Genomic DNA, 21,992 nt, shown 5'->3' with positions numbered 1-21,992 from the left:
AGGACATGCCTCCAGTCTCCTCCTTGGCCTTGTCACACCTCAGCTTGCACCTTCTCATGGTTTGCTTCTGGAGCACTCTGTGCTGGCAGTGTGAAAATGTTTTCTTGCTGTAGTCATGGGGCTCTCGAGCCCAGGGTTGGACAGTCCCAGCCTCAGGCAAAGGATTCTCTCGTAGAGCAGCTCCTCAAGTGATTTCAGATGGGTAAAACTTGCAGCTGGACTGGGATGCCCTCAGAGGTGAGCATCACAACCTGTTCCATATTTATTATAGGCAACAATTTGACTAAGGGAGAATTCAGATTAATAACATTCAGCCTGGAGAAGTAATTTCCTTTGAGAAAGCGATTTACATGCACTCTGCCAAAAAGAGCCGTCACCGCGCGCTCTCGTCGTGTCAGCTCCAATAATGAAGTTGGAAATAACATGGGAGGTTAATAGGTCCTACTTATCTCCTTAGTGCCGGAAAGGAAGATTTACAGTGTGCAGCCTGGTTTGCATATTTCCATTGGAAACTGAAAGGTTTTTTCCCAGCCGAGATTGATGAGACGTGACGGTTACAGGATGTCTGCTCTGGGGCTCTAAACCTCCATCCCAAGGGATGTGCTCCTGCTTGGGGGGGTGGGGAGGAGCTGCCTTTCCCCAGGTCACTGCTGAGGGATTCACTTAGATGCCAGCACCACTCTTTGTGCAGTAATTGCTTTTAAGCATCTCCTCTAAGCATAGGAGTTCCCACCAGCTGTGGCTGCTGTGTGATGGTTGAAAGGTGGGTTGGAGCCCAGTGGGTTTTCCTGGAGCTGCAAGATGGGAACCTTGTCTGGAGGTGGTGTGGGAGGAGGACACTGCATCACCTTGGGCAGCTACTTGTGCCATGAATCATAGAACTGGCTGGGTTGGAAGGGACCTCAGAGCTCATCAAGTCCAACCCTTGCTCCACTCCCCCCGTGGTTCCCAGCCCATGGCACTGAGTGCCACATCCAGGCTCTTTTGAAATATCTCCAGGGATGGAGAATCCACCCCTTCCCTGGGCAGCCCATTCCAATGGCTGATCACCCTCTCCATAAAGAAATTCTTTCTAATGTCCAACCTAATATATATCCTCTGGAGGGTGTTTTATCCCAACTCAGCCCCCAGGAGGTGATCTGCAGGGTGGTCTCTGGGGCTGGGAGCTGCCAGACTGTGCTGGTGTGCTGGCCAGGACCTGCTCCCTTAATTAGGAACAGTAATGACCTTGTCATCATAGAGGAGGACACTGCTGCCTTTGGGTGAGGCTGGAGCCCCCCCTGCAATCACACCTTCCCCCTTTGCTGTGCTCATCCCCGGATGTGCATGGGGATGACGTGTGGGTGCTGGAGCTCTGTCACTTCAAATTACTCTCATTAAACTCCCAAAGGGCTCGTGGCACGTTATGGGCTATTGCAGGAGCTATTTCATTTCAAACAGCAAAGCTGTCCGAGTTACAGGAGTACAAAAGCAGCACTCAAATTTTTCTTCGCCTCTCGTCCTGTCCTTTAGCTTTTTAGAAAATAGCTTTCTCACTGCTGTTCCCTCCCAGCAGGGCTGTGTCTGGGTCCTTGGTAGGTTGTTAGGCTCTTCTGTATGGAGAGGGAAAGAAACTTTTTTTTTTTAATAAAAATAAAATCAAAAATCATTCCCTCTTGATAATTTAAGTCACCTGGTGCACTGAAGCCTGCTTAAAAGAACAATTCTAAAAGGGAGAGAATTTTGAGTAAATGTTCTGTCTAGCACAAACTGTAAAATATTAATTTAAGTTAGTTATTTGATATTACTGAGTAAGGGCAAGAAGAATTAACTTTCTGAGCAGCTTAAGGTACAATTCAGTAATAACCTGAGTCATTTAATGAATGAAATATTTATCATTTGCATACATTAAGTGAAGGGATACAGAGTATAACGCATGTGAGACGGAGAGGAAAACTGGGAAGAACAAACAGGAACCCCTTGGTTTGACCCCAGGCACCTTTCCTTGGTGGCAGCATGGGGACAGGGCAAGAGCTGACCATGGGAACAAGGACGTGTCTGTGTCGTGGGTCTGGCAGCCCCCCAGCATCAGGACCATCCTCTGTGGGCAAGGAGGAGGAACCTCAACACCTTTTGTTCCCCTGGAGTCTGGTGCTGTCCCTGGGTGTCCCCCAATTGCTGCAAGGTGAATTTGGGCTGGTTAAGGTGGGGAAAAAAAAAACCAAAAACCCCAGGAAAGAAAAATAAGAAGTGAATCTTGATGCTTTCCACCATAAAAACAGGGAAGGTTCACCAGGCATTAGGTGACCAAGCAGTTTGTGCTCAGCAGGTCACTTCTGGGAGGAGGTGGTTGTGAATTTGCACGTGCCCAGAAAATGCTGTTGGCAATCACACCAGTGGCAGGGGTGGAAGTGCCCTGACTTGTGGTCAGCTTGTTCTGGTTGGGGGTGATCCATATGGCCTGTGGTGATCTGGGTCCCCATTGACTCATCTGAAGCTCCATCATCTTCCATTGCTTTATCCCCTCTGGCATCCCAGCCCTCCCCTCACCCCCCATCACTCTGAGCAGAGCTCTGCTGTGCTGCACACCCCGATGCTTCTCTGGTGATCTGGGATCACCTGGAGGTGATGCCATTAAGACAGCCCCTCTCAGGCTGCATGAATAATGCATCTTTCACTTCCAATCCCCATTACTTTACCTTTTTCCCCCCAGTGCTGTTTCTATCATGTTGATCATTCACCCAGTTTGTTTAGGGGTCTCGGCTGGCTTTCCAGCCTGTCTGATCCTGATTCCTAAATGCCTCTTGTCATATTCACGTGCTGCCTTCTCACTGCTTGCCTTCCAGGTCCTCAGTAAATACTCAGCAATAAAGGATGCAGGCTGAAGGCTAAATATAAAAGGAGTTAGGCAGGGAATCCCCATCTGCCTGGGAATGCAAAGCTTCTTGATGTCTAAACTGGTTATTAAATACTTTAAATGCTGAAAGATAGAGAGGAAGAGAGTAATTCTGAAATACATCCCTTTCTTTGGTAAACAAGGTATAGTTTTTTAATGGTATATAATTTTAAAGAGCTTCTGAATCAAGCCCCCAGCTGTGGGTACAAGGCACAGGCCTGGATGAGTACTCGGGGTCCCCTCTCAGTGCCTGGATTTGGACTACCTTAAAATAGGAAGACTTGTTTTCATCCCTGCTGTCGATTTGCCTTGACAGCCAATTAAAGTCAATATTACCCTAAAAACCTTCTGCTTTCATAACAGGCAATTTTGTTTGTGTTGAAAACGCTTTGTTTGATTTCTGGAGCCATTCATTACAGGATCAAGGCTTCAAATTGGAGCCAATTAGGTGTAAGAGTCGCTTTTAAAAAGCTTTTTTTCCAAAAGCCAAGAGCTTGAAGGTGAACATGCAGTGAAGGGAGCATCCAGCCTGGGTTATGGGGAGGCTCTGTTGGGGTGGCCCTGGGGCCAGATCAGCAGGGCTGCATCCCCACCAGGATCCAGTGCCTGCAGTCACACTGTGCACAGTGGCTCACCCCTTTTCTATATTTAGCAGGAAATGCATCAGCATCCCTTTTCCTCCCTGAATTTCCTCTGGGAATGGAGCTAGTAAATAGCTGTTGCACTATAAATGACACCTCTGCCAACCCCAGCCTCCTGCCCTTCCCTGGCAGAACATGGACCCTAAGGGCTCCCACCCTGGGAGCAGATGTTTGGATTAATGGTTATTTTTATTAAAAAAAAAAAAAAAAAAAAAAAAAAAAAAAAAAAAAAAAGGCAGAAATCAAGCACTTAAAAATGTAAAGACTGTGAAACTGCCTGTGATGCTTAACCTTTGGATATCATGATCAGTGCTTCATCTCTCAGATGAAGCAGGCAGCAGCCCTGGCACAGCCCACGGGGATTTTCCAGCCAAAAACTGACCAGGGCTGTGCCAGTGGCCCCACAGGTACCCCAGGTGTTAGGGACATCATCCCTGGTCTTACACCAACCTGCTGATCCACTCCTTTCTGCTGAAAAATGCAGGAAATCCTGGGTATTTTCCTTCCCTGTCACTGCTGGAATTACAAGCAGTTTTTATCACATAAATAATGACATTTTCTTCTTGTCGTTTTCTCCCCCTTGTTCTTTTTTCTTAAATGTTTTCTCGAAAGTGAGGAATGAGTAAAATCTCAGAAGCCTGAAAATAACCTGCAAAGAATTTATGGTTCCCTGGTGCTCCTCTGGTTTTAGATTGTTTATTTTCTGTTCCAACAAATCAAATAACTCTGGGTCAGAGGAAGAATTTCCAGTGGAGGAAAACCAGCTGGACAAGGCAGATCCTTTCTGGGGGCCAGAACTGCTGTGATGCCCCTGGCTGATGGCTCTGGGATAATAATTGTGGCCGGGTACCTACTGAGAACAGAAATATTTCCACTTTTGTGCCCCATGCAGAGGGAGGATTGTTTGATTGCAGCACAGGAGCTGCCTTCATCCTGGTGGGAATGGCTGAGGACCCCGGGGGACCCCTCTGGACCACTGCAGGCATCCTGGCTGAAGTGCTGAGCCCAGAGCTCTTGCATCTTGCCCAGTGGAAGCAAGACTTGCTTCTTAATTGGTTGTGTAATGGGATCCTCTGTAATGTTTTCAGCAATAATACCAACAATTTCGAAAGGTCTTTTTTTATCCCGTTGACACCCCAGGTTTTGTTTGAGGTTTATTTGGATTAATTGGGCAGAGGTTTGGGAAAGAGAACAAATACCTGCTGGTATTTGATTTTGCTTGCACAGCTGCGTGATGAAGAGAAATGGCAGCAGAAGACCTTAAACTCCATTATATTGTCTCTGGGAAGATTTGTGAGGGATAGTTGGCTCCTAGAAATAAAATTTTGAAGCCTCATCACTGCAGTTAGCTGGAGGGTTTTCAGGTCCAAGCATTGAGGTGACCTGAAGAGGCTTTGAGGAACAAATGGACACCACATTTTGCATCCGACTGCTGCGTGCAGGGAGCTCTTGGTTTCTGCTAATAGCTCTGTGGCCTGTGAGTAATGAGTAATTAATTTATATTAATATTTGAATAACATTCCTTCTGGCCACGTCTATGTGTTTACTCCTAGATTTGACATTGGTCCTTCTGCCATTTAGATTTTATTATTTTAATGGAACAGTACAAGGTTACGGGCTCTTGGAGCAGATTGGAATCTGGTGATGCTGGGGGAAGGACAGTGAAACCACAAGTCTCTTGTGAGCCCCTTTGGGATCTTGAATACCTCATGAAACACTTGGGAATTATATCAGTGCACTGCATAGCTTCATTTCATGTGGTTTTCATAAATCTTCTTCCCCAGGCTTGGGTGAGGGGCTGGAGATGCCGTGGTGCTCAAGGCTTGGCTGGTGCAGTTTTGTCTTTTTGGAAGTATGAAACAGTAACAATTATTGTAGGATTAATAATAATGGGTAGCATTGGCATTTTTTTTTTTTTTTTAAAGATTAAACATCTTTTGCACAATGATACAGGGGAGCAATACAAAAAGGAACAAAACCATTAAATATAATTTATTTAGCTGAATACCCTTTATTTAGCTGGATCTTCAGGGGGAGAGAGATCCTTGTTCTCGGAGGGCAGGAGGGGATGTGTGACGCATGAAAGCAGAAGCAGCAGCAGCCAGGACACCATTTTATGCTTGTTAAGATCCCAGGGCTGAGTTCAGAGCAGGACAGTGCTGTGTTAGCCCAGAAAGCACCATGTGCCAGTTACTGCTGCTTCCAGATTTCCCTGCTTCATGGTGCTCGGTCTGACCAGCAGCATCATTCGACTGTGGCTTTTATCATGATTTAATATGTATCTTTTAAGAAGGATTTTAATTCCCTGCTCGAAGTAAGAAAATGCTATAAATCAGAGACAGAATCTTTTAACATTTACAGTTTTAAATGAATTCCTGTTGAGAGTCTCTTAAGCCAGATTTATATCTGATTCTGCATTGAACTGTGTCGTTATGTGGGACTGAAAAACTCTTACAAAATTAGGCATAATGCAAAAACATGCTGAAAAGACAGTTCTGCAGGAATGTGGAACATTATTATGTTAGAGAATATTGGAGTGAGGAATATGCAGAAAGGGACAATTACCGTGGATATTTTCCTTTTAATGAACCTTGCACAGTTCTCTGGCAGACGGGTTTGCTGCTGTCTCCTTGCAGGAAAAGGCAAAATGAGAAAGCACTGATATTTTCACCTCATCTGGCATTTTGGCGGCCTTTTCTCTATGGTTTTACTCCTTTTTTTAGGTGAAGAGAGCCCTTTGATTTTTGCATTCAGAAGGACTTGAGATGCCCACCAAGGTCGGTGAGCAGAGGGTGGTGTGGTCTGTTCAGGGTGCAGCTGGGGCTTCCTGCTGCACAGGGCAGTGGAGGAGAGCTGCAGAAAATTAAATGTTCCTCTTGGTTTCTGCAAGAGCAGAGGGCAGGGGAGCACCTCCCCATGGCTCAGGGATGCTCTTCAGCATCTTCAAACTACCTGACTTTGATTTATGTAGAATACTTGAGGTTTTTACCATGACACTGTAATTACCTGTATCTTACTGAATTGTCTATTTTTTTTTTTTTTTTAACCCACTGCATATTTGACTCAGGCTGTGGCAGAGGAGGCCTGTTTGCCACACTAAAACTAATGGTGACAGTGAGGTGACAGTTCATGTGTTTCTTTAAATCACAGGGTTTAGTCCAAGGTCATTTAAAAGAAAGAATAATAATAAAATAATCACATAATGATCCCTGGGTATTTTCCAGTAACTAAAGATTGGGCATTATTTAATATCATTCTCTTTTACTGCCTATCCCTCAGTTTGGGACTTAAATGGAAGATAAAATCTATCCTAATCCCATTAGGCACTGGCTGATTCAAGGTCTGACTTTGCTAATTCTTGTGACTAAGGGTACTTCTGAGAGGAGCAGTTCAGGGCAGCCGTTGCTAAGTGTGTTTGTGCAGAATTGTGGTCTTGCTGTTTTAAAGACCCATTGTGTATTTCAGTTTACTGCTTTCCATGTGTGTCTGGCAGGTGAAATTGCTGACCAGATCTCATTTAACTCTGGTGTCTGTTAACCACCACTTACTTGATTGTTTGTTTTTTTTTTCTCCTCCTCTTTTTCATGTGTTTTAGAGGAAATTATTTCTCATCTTAATCCGGATTCTTCCCACCAGATTTAGCTTTGAAAATAGAGCATTCAAGTTTACAACCTGCTGTCTCTTAGAAGTTTTGGAGTCATGGGCAGCTGCTGTGAGCCCTGGCCATGCTGACATGGGAAAAGTGCTGAGCTGGGTCTCCCAAATCCACATGGTTCTGGCTCCATTTCCCTCCCAGGCATAAAGAACCTCCAGGAACCCTTCAAATTAAAACTGTAATGAAAAATATAGTGGTGTGGGCTTAAGTGTTATGTGTGCTGGGAAAAGATCTATGAATGTGGTCTAAATAGGATTGTGTAAAATAATAATTAATTACTGAAGTATCTGAATTTGCTGGGATGCAGGAAAGCAGTTGTTACGTGGCGATGCTGTGGGGCACCTGTATCTGGATGGATCATATTTTCTGTTTCCTAAGATGTCCCTGGAGTATCCAGGCATAGGTGTAAGACCTGTGAGGACTGGAGTTGGGCAGTGGCAGATACAAGGCTGGTTCTTGGGCCTTTTTATTTTTTTTCCTCTTAGTTTTTGGTTTTTTTTTTCACTCCTGTCTCACCGTAGGTTTTCTTTGGGAATACATCCAGGCTTCTTTGAAGCTGCTTTTCCTGTTTTGCTGAGGCTGCCCTGGATTTCACACTTCTACCCCTTTAACTTGGGAGTTAAACCAACCCACTGGAGGGGCATCCCCTTTTGGCAGCACCTCGGGTACGTGCTGCCCTGGCACTGCTGCTAAATGCCTTCACAGTTGGGTGACTTGATCAGCTATTGGAGCTCAGGATTCCTAAATGTCATCCTATAATGTCTAATTAAGGTTGCAGTTTGAAGACATCATGTACTTTAATTGAAAACTGTAAGAGTAATCTATTCCATTTTTTTCTGTTAAATTAATAGTGTGGACCTTTAGCAGATGGTTAGTGAGACGCTGTCATTAATGAAAACATCCCACTGCCTGCACTCCAGAAACAAGACCTCCATCTCCCCAGCCTGGCAGTCTCTGCTCAGTGGATTTGTGGTCCCTGGGTGGCTGTTGTGCCTCCAAATTCCAAATTCCACAGAGCTGTGTTCTGCTGGCCAGGAGCTGGCAGAACCTGTGGGCTGCAGGTCCTCATCTGCTCTTGGCCAATGTGGGGAACACTCTGGGCCTCCAAAACTGCCTTTTTTTATTTTTTCACCTTGGTGTAACAGGCTAAGGGGTCTGGATTAAGCTATTAGATGGTATTTTCACAGGTATAAAAGTGTCTCTGCTGTGTGAGCACAGGCCATGATGACAGAGGTGAGCTTGGCCCTTCCAACCCCTTGTCCTCCTGGGTGAATGTCAGAGAGTCCTGTTTGTCCCTCCCAGGATTTGGTAACCAATTTTTGTTCTCCCCTTTATGCTTCCTTTGCCACTTCCCAGGGGGCCAAGCAGCAGCAGCAGAGACTGGGGACAGCCAGAATGTTTATCACTTGCTCCTGCACGGAGGCTCTAAAACAGCTTCAGCAACATAAATCTCCTTTAAGACCCTTCCAGAGTGGGATCTGGTTTATTGCTCCAGGAATAAAGAAAACCCATTTCTTCCCCAGGCAACTCACTGGGACCCCAATGGTGACATCCTGGCCACTTGTGGGTTTTGTCTGCTGGGAAATGGGAGGGCAGGGCTGGCAAGGAGCATCCCCAGGGCAGAAGTATGGCCCAGGACTGAGGAGGGAGCTTGGAGGGTCCAGAGTGTGTCTCCCAGTGTCTCCCAGTGTCTCCCAGTGTCTCCCAGCAGTGCCTTGTCTTTGCAGAGGAGGAATTTGCATCACCTACAAGGGGACCCAGTTTGAGTCCCATCAAGGCAGGGAGCTCATTACAAAGCAGATCTCTTCCCCCCAAGAGGAATAAAGAATCAGGGGCTGATGGAGGTTTTCCCCCAGGGGACAGGCATAGCCAAGGCTTTTTCACAACCTCCCCCCCACCTCAGTCCACCTCCCCCATGCTGTGGCTGGGAGCTCCTCAGCACAGCCAGGACTGGAAATGATTCAATTAGCCAGCTGCAGATATTGGTAATAAAACCCAGTTTCCATCTAATTAGATAGAATGTTAGTTGGTGTACCCTTACTCAATTAGAAAAATACATTTAAAATGGAATTTTAATTTATTTTTGTCTTTAATTCCATCATGCTGGAAGAGACAATGTAGTAACTGCAAAGCTTCCTTTCAGGTACCTTGCATTAAACCCCAAAGAGGTGACACAGCCTCACTTCTACCCCCTGCATGTTTGGGGACAATTAGAGCAAGTCCCACCAAAGTGCTGGTGCTGAAAATCTGCTCTGGGAAAATGTGGAATAGGAAACTGTCCCCAGGTCACCAGCAAAACCACCACAACGTTGGGGTTATTCCCCTCCTCATCCTGGGAGTGTGCAGACCAACACTTGTGTTGCAGGCAGGTAACACTTCCAGACAAAAACCAAAAGGAAATAAACCCTTTTGGTTTAGAAGTTTATTGTTGATTAAGTGTTTGTCAACTCAAGAACTTGCTCTGTTGGTGACTCCAAAACTTTGCTTTTCTTTTGCCTATGGTTTCTCCCCAGCTCCCCAAGTGACTCCCTCCCCCCCTGTGTTGCTGTTTTAGGCTGAACAAATGGAAAAGTGAAATGGAATCATGGTTTTTGTTCCAGTGATGCTAAACAAGGTAGTGAGAGCTTGCTCTGTGTGGCTTTCAGTTCAGTCTGTAGTTGTAATATTCAGAATATTAATGGCTTTGAGAGCGAGGACGGCTAGAAAATGAAAATGGCTCGATCCCAGCTGAGAAGATGCTACATAATCAACATGAATTTGTATTTTCATTTCAGAGTGGAAGGACGATAAGAAAGCTATGGGCTAGAATTTGTCTTTATAGCAGCAAGGACGTGGAGATTTCCTAAGAGAATAGATGTGCTTGCTTAAGAGATCGCAACTTTATTAGCTCTGTGGTATAAATCCAGAGATGTGTACAAACTCTCCTGCTTTCTCTTAAAACATGCATAAATTTCAAGCTTATTAATTTGGATGTGTATAATTCATCCAAAGTAATAACTTGGAATTTAAACTTTTTAAACTAATCATTTATTGCTGAGAGATAAAATAGGTGGCCCAAGCTGCCTGCCACGGGGAATCCTATTTTGCTTCCAATCTCTTTTTCTTTTGAGAGGCCAGGTGGGAATTGCAGATTCCCTCACAGTGCTGGGGCTCAGGTCAGACTCAGAGCCAGTCCTCTGCCAAGCCTGGGTATTCACCATGAATTTTGGAGCTTTTTACGACTTTTTTTTTTTTTTTTTTGCCTCTCAACCAACACGTGTATTCCATTGCAAGTCCTTCAGCTTAGAGCAACTTCCCTGTGTGTGTGAGATGGGTTCAGGGGTTTTTCCCAGCGCTGGATCCCTGCCCACTGGTCCATACCCTAACCAGGGATGCTCTCCCCAGTAGCCGGGGGCAAGCAAGTTCGCTGCGCTCGCCACGGGCTGCGGCTCCTCCTGCCCGCAGGACGCGGGGTGAGCTCAGGCTGCTGCGGCTCCGGCTCCTTTTGTGCCGTCGTTAAATATTTAAGCTTCCAGAAGCTGCAGTCACGTAGCAGGGGTGGGCAGCGTGATGGTTCTCCTGGGTCCGGGCTGCCCCCGGTTCGGCTGCTCCTCGGGGACAGCCCCAGGGACCCTGCAGCCCCTCGTCTGGCGCCATGAACTTGGCTTTCTGCAGCTGATGGCTCTGTGCTGCATCACCCCAACAAACGGGGGGATGCAAAATAAAAATAAACGTTTGTATAAAATGCTTTCAGCCCGAGAGACAAGGTATGAATTAAAGCACTGAGTGACCTGGCTTAGTTTAGGGGTAAAACGTAACTCGGGTGATGTTAATGTTAAATTATATAATTGCTTTACAGGGTGCTTCAATTATCTGATCAAATTAAGCCTTTTTTCCTTACTGGTCTTAGAGGATCAGCCCTGCAATCTCTCACTTAGGTGGGACATGCCATGGAAGCAGCAGGCACAGCCACAGAGATCTGGGTCTGCACAGCTCCCTGGGTTTCCCCCTTTTATTTTGCTGCTCAGCCTGACAAAGATGGGTTTGCAGGAGCTGGGGATGGGGGGAAACATCCTGGCCAAGGGCTGCTGGGCTTGGTGTGGGGTGTCCTCAGCCAGGGATGCTCTTGGGTGGCCTTGGAGTAGCCCTCCATGCCACTTATCCTGAGCAGAGCAGTGTCAGTGGTGATGGGTCAGGTGTTTATGGCACACGTCCTTTTATTTCCTTTGCTCAGTTTATAATTAAACAGCAAAGCAGAGGACGGAGAGCTGGGGTTTCAAAGCCTGGCTCTGTCTTGTCTGACCTTGCTGGTGCCACGCTGCCTTTTGTTTGTAATCTCGGGGAAGAAGCAGCCCAGAAAGGGCTTGATAGGAGACAAAAGCAAACAATAGCCTCGCTCCAAAGATACGATGAATGGGATGTAATTGAATTTTTTGGTGAAGACATTGATTTGACCCTGTAAGACACACAGAGTGAATCATTAGGGGAATTAACACACATTAAAATGCAGGGTTTTTTTATCTGAGGGCTTTTATTGTGCCTATACTTTTGTTTTTAATTATTTAATGACTTTGTGTCTTCCAGTGATAAATCTATTTCTTCTCCTTTTTTCCAAAAGGGAAAACAGTGTTGGTGTGACAAAGGGTGCATGGCCTGAGCAAGCTGATCAGCACCAGCTCTTGGTTGGCAGCCCTGCCTGTGCCCCAGAGCCCAGACAGAACCTCCTTTTAAAAAGCATTTCTTGTAAACTCATGACAAAACATCACCATTAGGCCCAGAAAAAGGGGTCAGACTTTCACATTTGTTTTTCCAGTCTCCGCATAGCAAAAATTCAGTAGGAATTAATTTATTGCAGGAAGCTGTGGGACATGGTGTTTGGGAGGAGAATGTCCACACTTGGGCTGCTCGGGGTGGGTTTTGACCCTGGGTTTTTGGAGTATTGGCTGCTCACTGGATGTGCTCTTGCTGGAAACTCCTGTTTGCCTGGCTCTGTGTGTGTGATGGAGTTGTGATGGAGTTCTCCTCCAGTCTGGGGTGGCAGACAGAAGGTCATTGTCCCATTGTCACAGAGCCTTGGTGACAGAAAGTGGCACAAAACTGTCAAACCACAAGCAGGAATTTCTGCTCACCCTTCCCTGGTGGCTGGAGCCATGATCAGCCCCTCTGGCAGATGCCCTCCTGACCCCAAACCTTGCTCAGAGGCTTCGTGCCCAGGTTCCTGCTCCTGCACCGCTGGACCGACCCCAGGAGCTGACGGGCAGGGTGAGCAGGTGACACAGGAGGGGTTTTTTTAAGGCTTTTTTGCCCCATTTGCATGCCAGTCCTTGTAATTGTGAGCACTCAGGGCATGGAAGGCAGCGTGGAGGATTTGCTGTCTCTATACATGTTAATTTATAGCGCTGCTGTGAGCTCGATTTTCCTTGTTATCCAAGGTATTTCCTCTGGAGGAGGGAAATCAGGCTGTAATATATCATTAAGCAGAAAGCCTTGGGGAGCTCCCATCCTAGTTGATGTGGATCCTTCTTTTATCCAGTTAGAAGAATTGAATTACACATTTTGATTTGTCTAAAGATCCAGCTTGGAGTCTGGTCCGAGCTGGGGCTCTCTGTACCAGCACAGCCCGGGCAGGAGCAACCCAGCAGCACATCTGTGGGTCCCCAGCAGCACTGACCTGCAGTTTGTCCTTTGGTTTGCCCAAACTCGATGTGGAGGAGGCAGGGTATAGACTGGTTGAAAGGAAAACCATAAACAAACCTTGGCTGAGGCTGAAATTGTTTGCTTGGGTGTCTCACGTTATTGTGGGGGTGTTCGTTCAGCCACACAACTTATAAATTGCTTTTTTTCCCCTATGGCAAGTCGATTTTCCATAGGAATAGACAAAACCCTATGCTAATCTGAAACACCCCAAACCTGCCTATTTTTGCAGGGTTTTGGGGTGAATCAGCTGCTTTTGTCTCTGGAGGATGCACAGAGAGCATTTGCTGCTGCTTGTTCTGTGCTATCTCCAGAGCTCGTCTTGCTATAAGGTGCCAGATGATGCAGATTTGTAACATATCAAATCGAGGACACAACATGGGATGGGTTGGGAATAAAATTCTGCAGACCACAGCACATTTGGTGGAAATACTGCGCTGGCTTAAAAAAAAAAAAAAAAAAAAATTATAACCAGAGAACTTCAAAACATTTTTTTAGGAATTTTAGTTGCGGAGTCTTACTTTTTAAAATATGTTTATCCATTAAATCAGCAGTTGGCTCCTTCAGCCCACCCCCTGTGTCAAAGCTATGAGTTGATGCTGTATTGGTGGCTCATGCAGGCAGCAGTGATCCTGGGGCTGGACTTTTTTGGCATCAGAGTGCCCAAATTTTAACACTTGTCTCTGATTCAGCAGCAGCTCCTGTAATGTGAGGTCTGGCACATTTCTCTGGGGAGGTCACAAGTGCAGACTCCTCCTTCAGCATTAATGCAGACCCTGGAGGGCTGCACCGGGTTACTGTGCTACTGAATTTTACACAGCAATTATCCAGAAATTAAAAAGAAGTCTTTTCAGAGCTTCACGTGGCTGCTCCTCCTCCTGACTCAGGCAGAAGCAGCGCTGCTCCCGCCGACTCTGCCGTGGAAATCTTTAAAAAAAAAATGCAGAGTTGGGCATGGAAAGTGAGGGGTGCAGCAGTGGATTCTGGGAGAATTTATTTGCAGTGTAAACATGTTGGTTAGGAGTCATTAATATGACATTCACACAACTCTAATAAAGTACATAACACGGAGATCTGGCACCACTGCAATACCCAGAGAACATTAAGTATGAGTCTTAAAACCAAGAGTATTGGAAACAAGATATTTTTACGTCTCTTTTGGGAGTAATATAATTGCATTTTGTGGCTCTAGCAGATGCTTGGGCCAGCTGGTTGGAGAGCATTGTGGATTTTTTTTTTTTTTAGTGTTGGTACTATATAGCTACAACCCTTATATAGAACTATCTTTAAAAAAAAAAAAAAAAATCTCCTTGTCAGAAGACCCGTTTCTTGTGTGTGCAGAACCTTTGCCATGGCACAGCCTGGAGACACTTGTGCTGCAGCAGCTCTGGAGATTAAACTTCACGTGGGGTTTTTTTGGTCTGATTTGGGGCAATTGATTACTCAAGGGCACTCAACACTCCTGACCTCTCTGCGCAGCTTTTGCCATTGCAGGTCTCTCTGAGAAGGGAGACTGGACCCGGCTGAGATGCAACTTTTTGAGGAGAGAACCATCAAACCCCTACATATTTCTGAGCATATCTTCATGGGTGGGAAAAATAGGCTTGTTTCCAGCAGCCTGTGGACAGCAGCCCAGGGGTCCTTGGCCATCATCTAAGTGTGTCCCTAACCAGGACAGTCCCTGTTCCTGCATCCCCCCAGCATGGATTGTCCCATCCCTGCCAAGGATGCTGAGCCTGCCTACGCTGTGGCTGCTCTGCCTTTGCACCCAAGAAATGGATGGGCAGCCCCCCCCCCACTCATCAGCCCCGTGTAGAGGCACCATTGTGAATTATCTCACTGGCACCAATAATTTCCTGTGAACAAATCGGTTCTGATCTGGAAGTAATCGCCCGTATCATTCCTGCAAGTGGGAGCAATGGCTTATGTTGATGTCACCCGCTGGCTTTTTATGGCAACAATTAATAATTCAGTAATTCTCTCTGCAGTGATGCTGTTCTATTTATAAATATTTAATTTAGCTTCCCGTGTCCGTGCTGTCGCTGCCCTCCCCTCTGCCTCCTGACGTAACACCAGGCTCTCGGCGATGCCGTGGTCAACAAAGTTACCAGCAAATTGTCTGCACTGGAAAACCTTCATGTTTTTCCTCCTTTGCATCTCCTCTCTGTGTTAAGCCTGGCTTTGGTGGTGCAAACACAAAGGTTGAGCGAGGGCACCAGTTCAGGCCAAACCTGCCCGAGGCTGCGGATCCACCCCGGGGCCGGCGGCTCCTTGTGTCTGTTACCAAACTTCTCTCTCTGTTGTAAAACTTTCCTCCGGCACAGCCATGCAAATAACTCTTTTTTCTTTCTGCGTTTCTCTTTCAGGAAATTGCAGCTTATTTAATAACGTTTGAAAAGCATGAAGAATGGCTAACAACTTCCCCTAAAACCAGGTAACGTTGCTCGTGCTTCAGCCCCTGCAAGCGCCCATCGACTCGCTCGCGCTGATGACTTGACTGGGCCAATCGATGCTCTGGCCACTGAGGGCTCCCAGTCATGCTTGATGGCTTGTGACACCAAACTCTCATTAATTGACTTAATGAGCGTTTTATTGAATGAGATGGGATTGATTAAAAATGGAACAGCTGCAGTCTTTGACAGGTGAAAGTTTTAACCCGATTGTTCAGGATTTAATCGTGTCCCTCGGATGAGCAGGTTTGGAAGCCTTTGCAGGCTTTGCTCATCCTGCCAGTGCAGCCTCCAACTTTAAATAACTAACAAAGCACTGAGCCCCTCCCCCTTTCTCCTTGCTTGGCCCATTTGCCGTGCAGGCAGAGGGATTGTTTGCATTTTGGTGTTTTCCTTGCTGGGGTTAAGTGTTTGATGGTGAGGAGATCCCAAAAAGCCGCATTAACAGACGTGTTTGCAGTTTATTATTCAGTAAATGTCATGTCTTCTTCGTGCTGCCATAAATGTTTAACTCCTCTGCTCCCCTGGGAACAGCTCTGGGAAGGTTTGGCTGCGGATGTTTTCCTGCTGCTTTCTGCTGTGTTCAGCCTCACGCAGCTTCTGTATGTTTCATTAACACAAAAAAACAACTCTCACTTTCTAATGTTGCAGGCTTTTTTTTTTTTTTTCTTTCCCAATCCTCTTTCCTATTGAAAAGGGCAGCTTTATGGGAGGGAGCCTGCTAGAACCACGGTGGGAGCAAAGCCCATCACTGCCTGGTGCCCAAGCATCCTGAGCTGTGTGTTGCTGGCTTTGGCATCTCCTCCCTCCCTAATTAGCAGGGGCAGAAACTATAGTGAGGGGCAAGGACCAATATTGACCCTGACAACAGCACAGGTGAATTCCTGGGAGTTTTGGAACATCCACTTGAAGAGAGCCTGGAGGTGGGGTGGGCAGCACAGCACAGCCCTGCTGCCCATCAGGCACAGGGAAACTAGGGCTATGTCACTAATTTATTTTTTTTTCCCCCCTCAGTTGCTTTGATAGTTCTTGTGGCATCTTTCAGTGATGTGTTTGCCTGTTGTATTGAAATGTGTCTGTCATGCCTGAAAAAGGAGAGGTTTGAAACCCAGTTGCATTCTCCAGCGGGGTCCCTGTGACCCAAAGCTGCCACAATGGCAGAAGGGCCCAGAGATGGACCTTGCCCACTGACAGCAGCCAAATCTCACCTTGTGAGTGTGCAAAATGCTCCATTTCACTCCCCTGCTTGGCTGCACAACAGCAGGTAACACGATAATACTGGAGAAGGTTTTTTCCTGACCTTGTAATCCAAGTTTCAGTGTTAATGCAAAATAATTTCTTGCTGAACCTTTGCCAGATAAACCTATTAAGTGGTCAGAAAACATTAACTGGTCTGGGCATACATGGCATCATTAAAGACAGGAGAATTTCAATGTTTGTGTAGCAGTGTCTTATGATTTTAAGAGTTTGGTTTGCTAAAGGCAATGCATGAAAATAATTTTCTGATGAATATTAGAGTACCTTCCTCCCGTGTGTTTACACTTGAAAGAAATAATGTCCCAGGAGAAGGAAAGTTTTGATGGCTGTTCAAGGACCTTCTTAAATTGTTGAGTTAGTTTTCTTTTTTTTTTTTTTTAATATAAAAATTAATTGGGAGAATTAAATGCTGAGTTGATACAATCAAGGTTCTCGGTATTGCAGAATTAATGACATTGATCCAGTGCTGAACTGGAGCACTCCCAGTTCTTTGTTTGCTGCTGGGGGTGCTGCTAATTTCATCTCAGAAAATTAATAAAAATGAATTGCACCACTGACACCTATGGAATTTCTTAATAAGATGATGTATAGTGTGATTTGAGGAAGGGCTGCCAGACGTGTGGTTGGATGGTGCACTGGAGAGCTGGCAGCTGGGCTGGTGGTGGATGTTGGTGATGGGGTTTCATTGTGATGGTTGTGGTGGCATTAGAGCAGCTCTGAGACAGCTTTTAAAAATCTTTAAAATTGCCCTTTTTTTTTTTTTTTTACAGAACTGGTTGGGTTACTCTAGTTGTTAAAATGTGCCCATATAAATATACTGGAATATTATTACAACAGTCTTTTGAATGCTTCAGTTTATCAACATAAATTAACAAGTACACCTCACAAGGCTCTGCCCTTGATGTTTCCTTCAAATGGTGTTTGGTTGCTTGATGATGTGCCAGATAATCCACAACAGGGGTTCCAGTCAGCAGGGTGAGCTGGGGGAGTGTTCTGCTAATGCAGCAATGCTGACGTCTCTGACATTTCCAAGTTTCAATGCAAATCATGACATCACCACCAACAACAACAAAAAAAAATTACTTGACATTTGTGTATCAAGTCGAACTTAATTGTTATTTACACTGGAATGTCAATGACAAAGCTGACTTAGTCCAGAATAATTCTGCTAGATGGAGATACTTTGCTTCTCTGTTGCCAAGTGCCCTCTGTAATTATCATTTTTGTAGTATTTTGAAAATACAGCCCAACGTGGCTTCACCTGTGCTTCACAAGTGAGGCTCAGGCAGCAGAGAAGACTCAGCCATGCCTGGAAGCTGCATGTTCCCAGTGTTCCAGCTGGGAAAACCCTTCAGATGTGTTTGTGCCCAGTGAGGTCTGGTGCCCACATTAATGCCAGGCTGGGTGTCCAGCTCTTGTTACAGGGGATGAAGCTGTGTTTGTCTCTTCCCAGGGGCTGTCACAGCTTTATTCTGAGGTTTCTGCTGCAAACCCATCTCATCCTGGGTGGGCAGCAGATACCAAGCTCTTGTTTCCTTCCCCTCAAAGCCCAGAAGATAAATGTTCTTCAGGAAATGTTGCAGGAAGCTGATGCTGTGATAAGCTGTCACCTGCACCACTGTGTGAAGCGGCTGGGGAAATTCCCAGGTGTGGGTTTTTCGGCCCAGAAAGAGCCCAAATGCTGATTTTTAGGCAGTGAGACTTGGCAGTGATTAATATTTCTGCAAGTAACAGAAGTTGGGCAGCAGCCTGCTCCTACAAATCAATAGCGATTTACATACCCTGTCAGGATGCATTTGGGGTAATTCAGTTTTACTTCTGCTACCTACTGGGTTATTTTTAGCACTTTAATTCCCTTCTCCTGGCTTCAGGAAAACAAGCCTTGCTTGTGGTGTCACAGGCAGGGACAGGAGGCTGGGCAGCATTTCCCAGCAATAAATCCCAACGTAATAAATCCTGGAGTGGTTGGGACCTGGTTGGTAACAGCAGCAGCAGCAACCCCTGGGATGGGCTGAGCTCTGCTGGGGCTCACGGGTGGGAGTGGGGAGGGAAATCTGTCTGGTGGCCTGGCTTAAGGAATGCATCTTGGATGTCTTTATCAGGTGCTTCTTACAGTTAAGTTAGGATCTTCCAGTGTATTAATTTTTTATTAAATAATTAATAGTACAATTAATTGAATTATTCAATTTTCAGGTAAAAATAGGGTAATAAATATTCATAACTTATTTTATTAAGGGAATTTCCATTTCCTATGTCATTAAAGTGAGATTAACTAAGGTTGGCTTTAAATGAAGATTGAAAACAATTGTGCTTAGGAATTAATTTACTCTGTGAGGCCATTCCTGTCTGCAGCCACTCCCCAACGTGCTCCATGCAGGAGCCATCCAGCTGTCTTGGGAAGATGCTGGGATGTCCTGGCACTTGTGAAATGGCCTGGAGGCTCTGTCTTGAGGAGAATCTCCTGGGAGCTAGAGGTCAGGAAAAGGTGACTGCCTGGAGCTTGTGATCGATGGCAAAAGTTTTGTCCATTCCCCCTTCTCCTTGCTGCAAGTAGAAATAGTCCTGGAGCCTTGCTTTGAGTTTCAAGGCACGTTTCAGAGGTGGTTGCTCTCCCACGTAGCTCGTACTCTCCACGGGATCCAGGACCATCAGCCAGGTGCTGAAGTTTGGGATTTTGTGCTGGTGTTGCTGGGAGTTGTTTACGTGTTTGGGGTCACGTCTGACCTGTTTTTCCTTCATCAAAGGCCCTGTGTGTGCTGTCAGCTCTTTCTGCCTTGGCGTGCTGCTTGACATAATCCCTGCTAAACGTGGCACATCTCTTTACACTTTAAAGATTTCATGACTCTCAACTCTTCCTTCTCACTGCTATCAGGATTTCCTACTCTTCCCCCCATCCAAAGAGGATAAACAGTGCAGAGATGGTTTCAAGAGGCATTGATTCGTATGGATTTTTAGCTGCTGTGGTCCAGGGGTGTTGAGCCACCAATAATGAATTCCTTTTACAGCTCACCCCATTTGTTTTAATGTGACCTCGTGGCAGAATTGCTGGGAGCCATCAGAACACCTTGGCCTAAACCAGTTGACAGGCTTCAAGTATTTCATGGAAACCCTTTCCATAATTGATCCAGCCTGGGTGGGAGTTGGTGCCCCTGGAAAGCTGGTTGCTCTTTGGATTTGGTGGTTCAGGGGGGCTGCATCACTGTAAAAGAAGGCACTGGGCATACTGAGATGTCCATGTATCCATGATGATGGGATTCACCTGGCACAGATGCTGAAATTTGGCTTCTCCAGCCTGCTGATCTCTGCAGTGTGGTCACCAGGCTCTGATGTGCTGGGTAGAGTTGCAGAGTTGCTGCTCCACATCTCCTGTCCCCACTACCCAGCAGTGCTGGGGTGGGAAGGCTCCAGCTCCTCTTCACACACCACAAGGGCACAGTCCTCTTGAAGGGGCAAAGAACCCTAGAAAACATGAAATCATCAGAAAAAGCAATTATCTGATAATAAATTCTTCAGCAAACTGCTGTTTGCCTTCAGTGAGGCTGGGTGAGCTTTTCCCATCAATAGACACAGCCTGGGAAAATCCACAGTGTTTGTTTTTGGACAAAACTGAGCATTTGGGCAGGTTCTTACTGCTTCTAGATCAAACTTTCTGGGGCTGGGAGGACATTCAGGGTTTCAGGTTCCCTGTGTCAACCACACAATCTTGAGTGGGTTGATTGGGTTATGAGCCAAAGGAGCAGAGCCACCTCTGTCCTTGTCAGAGCAGAAGAAAGGTGAAAATATACAAGGAGAGATTTTTGGGTTGGGGCTCTTGGTGGGCAGAACCCTCCAGAGCTTCTGCTGTTTTTATATATTTTATCCCTGCAGTCAAAGGGCACTGAGAAGGATGGAAACTTTAATTGCTGTTGTGGGACCACTTTGGAGATGCCCTTTCCTACATAACGCTGTGGAAGGGCTGGGAGAATGGGTATTTGTTCAGACTGTTTGAAACAGCAACAAAATTGAAGTCTTTGCCACAATTTAAAGCCTTTGCAACTTAATTTATATTCTAGTATGGTAATGAAGAGGCATCTTTTGTCCAGGAGGTGAGATATGCAAAAATAACCTTTAAGTTGCTCATAATTAACCTTTAATGATATTGCCTCATTTTTTCCAATACATTATCTGCATCAAAAACAACGTGCAGAGTGCCTGAGACTGCTTGTTGCATCTTAATGGCCTGCAAATATCAGATGATTAAAACCAAACTATTTATTGGGGTAATTTATTGACAAAGTTTTTTCACTCCAGGCCCAGGAGTGGGAGGGTTGAGCTGGAGCTTGGCACCATGGCCAGTAGAGATGGGGATGCCCAAGGTCAGGTGGAAGGGGATGTGTTTTGTCTGGGGGGTGGAGGCTTCACTTTCCAGGTAGGAAAGGTGTAATAATTATTGCAAATAGTGTGATTTCAATTGCACATTGAAATGTTAGCAGGCAGGGAGTGAAAATCTGGATTTTTGCTCCACAAATCTGGATTTTTGCTCAGTCCAAATGTGGAGAAGTTGGTAGGTGAGCAATAAATTCAAAGGCTCACAGCACAGACTTCTTTTTTTTTTCTTTTCTTTCCTTTCTAGTCCTGAGAAATATGGATTTGTGAAAATCTGGCAAAGATTCTCCTTGAGTTACACTCAGTTGGCATTATTGCTATGCGTGCTGTAACAATACTTGAATATAATTAAATTTTAAATTCTGTGTAGAATCTGGTGGGTAGGCAGATGTACCGGTATGTTAAACTTTATGTCACTTAAAAATGGTTTTCAAGTACATCAGAGGGAGACCATCCAGCTGTAAAATTATCTGTTTTATGACACTGCATCACAGCTTTGGTCTTTTTGTTTTAATTAAAAATGTACCTTAAATCTCAAACTCTGATAATTTCCACCGTGCCGTTTTGTTTCCTGTAATTTACTGGCAGAATGCAGCAGGACACGATTCTTCTGCCAGATTTTGGTGTGGTTTACAGGGGGGAGAAAAGTTTCTGCATTAGGATAAACCCTGTCCTGTTTTCTGTAACTCAATGCGGAGTGGAGATCTGGAGATAAATTTTTGCTTAAGGATGAGTTGAGTTACCTGGAAAGTCCTTTCTCCCCCCAACCTCTTCTCCAGTGTCACCCTGTGCTGCTCCCATGCCTGCCACTTCTACAAAATGAACAGTAAAATCCATCAGCTCTGGCAAAGCTCTTGTTGCTTCTCCCTGCAGAGCCAGAATGTGCTGGGGTGTTCTGTTGGGGTGGTTTGGTTTTTTTTTTTCAGCCCAATTTAGCAGTGCAGCGTGAAGATGCTGAACAACGTGGCTGTTTGCAAAGCAATCAGATTATGATGATTTCATGAGGACTGGGGGGGACAGCAGCAGCTCCAGGTGACACCTGGGTGCAGGTGATCAAAATATTCTGTGATCAAAAA

General features: G+C 45.6%; 1 protein-coding gene across 13 annotated transcripts in view; it reads left to right on the top strand.

The window, feature by feature from the left end:
* The window catches only part of CAMTA1 (calmodulin binding transcription activator 1), a 248,112-nt gene that overhangs the window by 48,809 nt on the left and 177,311 nt on the right, over positions 1–21,992 (top strand). For all 13 annotated transcript variants that reach the window (XR_011730433.1, XR_011730434.1, XR_011730435.1 and 10 more), the window contains one exon: positions 15,211–15,278. Coding sequence is in view for 9 of the 13 variants with exons in the window: in XM_071767412.1 (XP_071623513.1) it covers positions 15,211–15,278 (68 nt within the window). In the remaining 4 variants the exon portion in view is untranslated. The remainder of the gene's footprint in view (positions 1–15,210; positions 15,279–21,992) is intronic.

This window comes from Heliangelus exortis, chromosome 23 (assembly GCF_036169615.1).
Source record: "Heliangelus exortis chromosome 23, bHelExo1.hap1, whole genome shotgun sequence".
Taxonomy (NCBI): domain Eukaryota; kingdom Metazoa; phylum Chordata; class Aves; order Apodiformes; family Trochilidae; genus Heliangelus; species Heliangelus exortis.
This window is presented reverse-complemented; position numbering and strand designations above follow the sequence as displayed.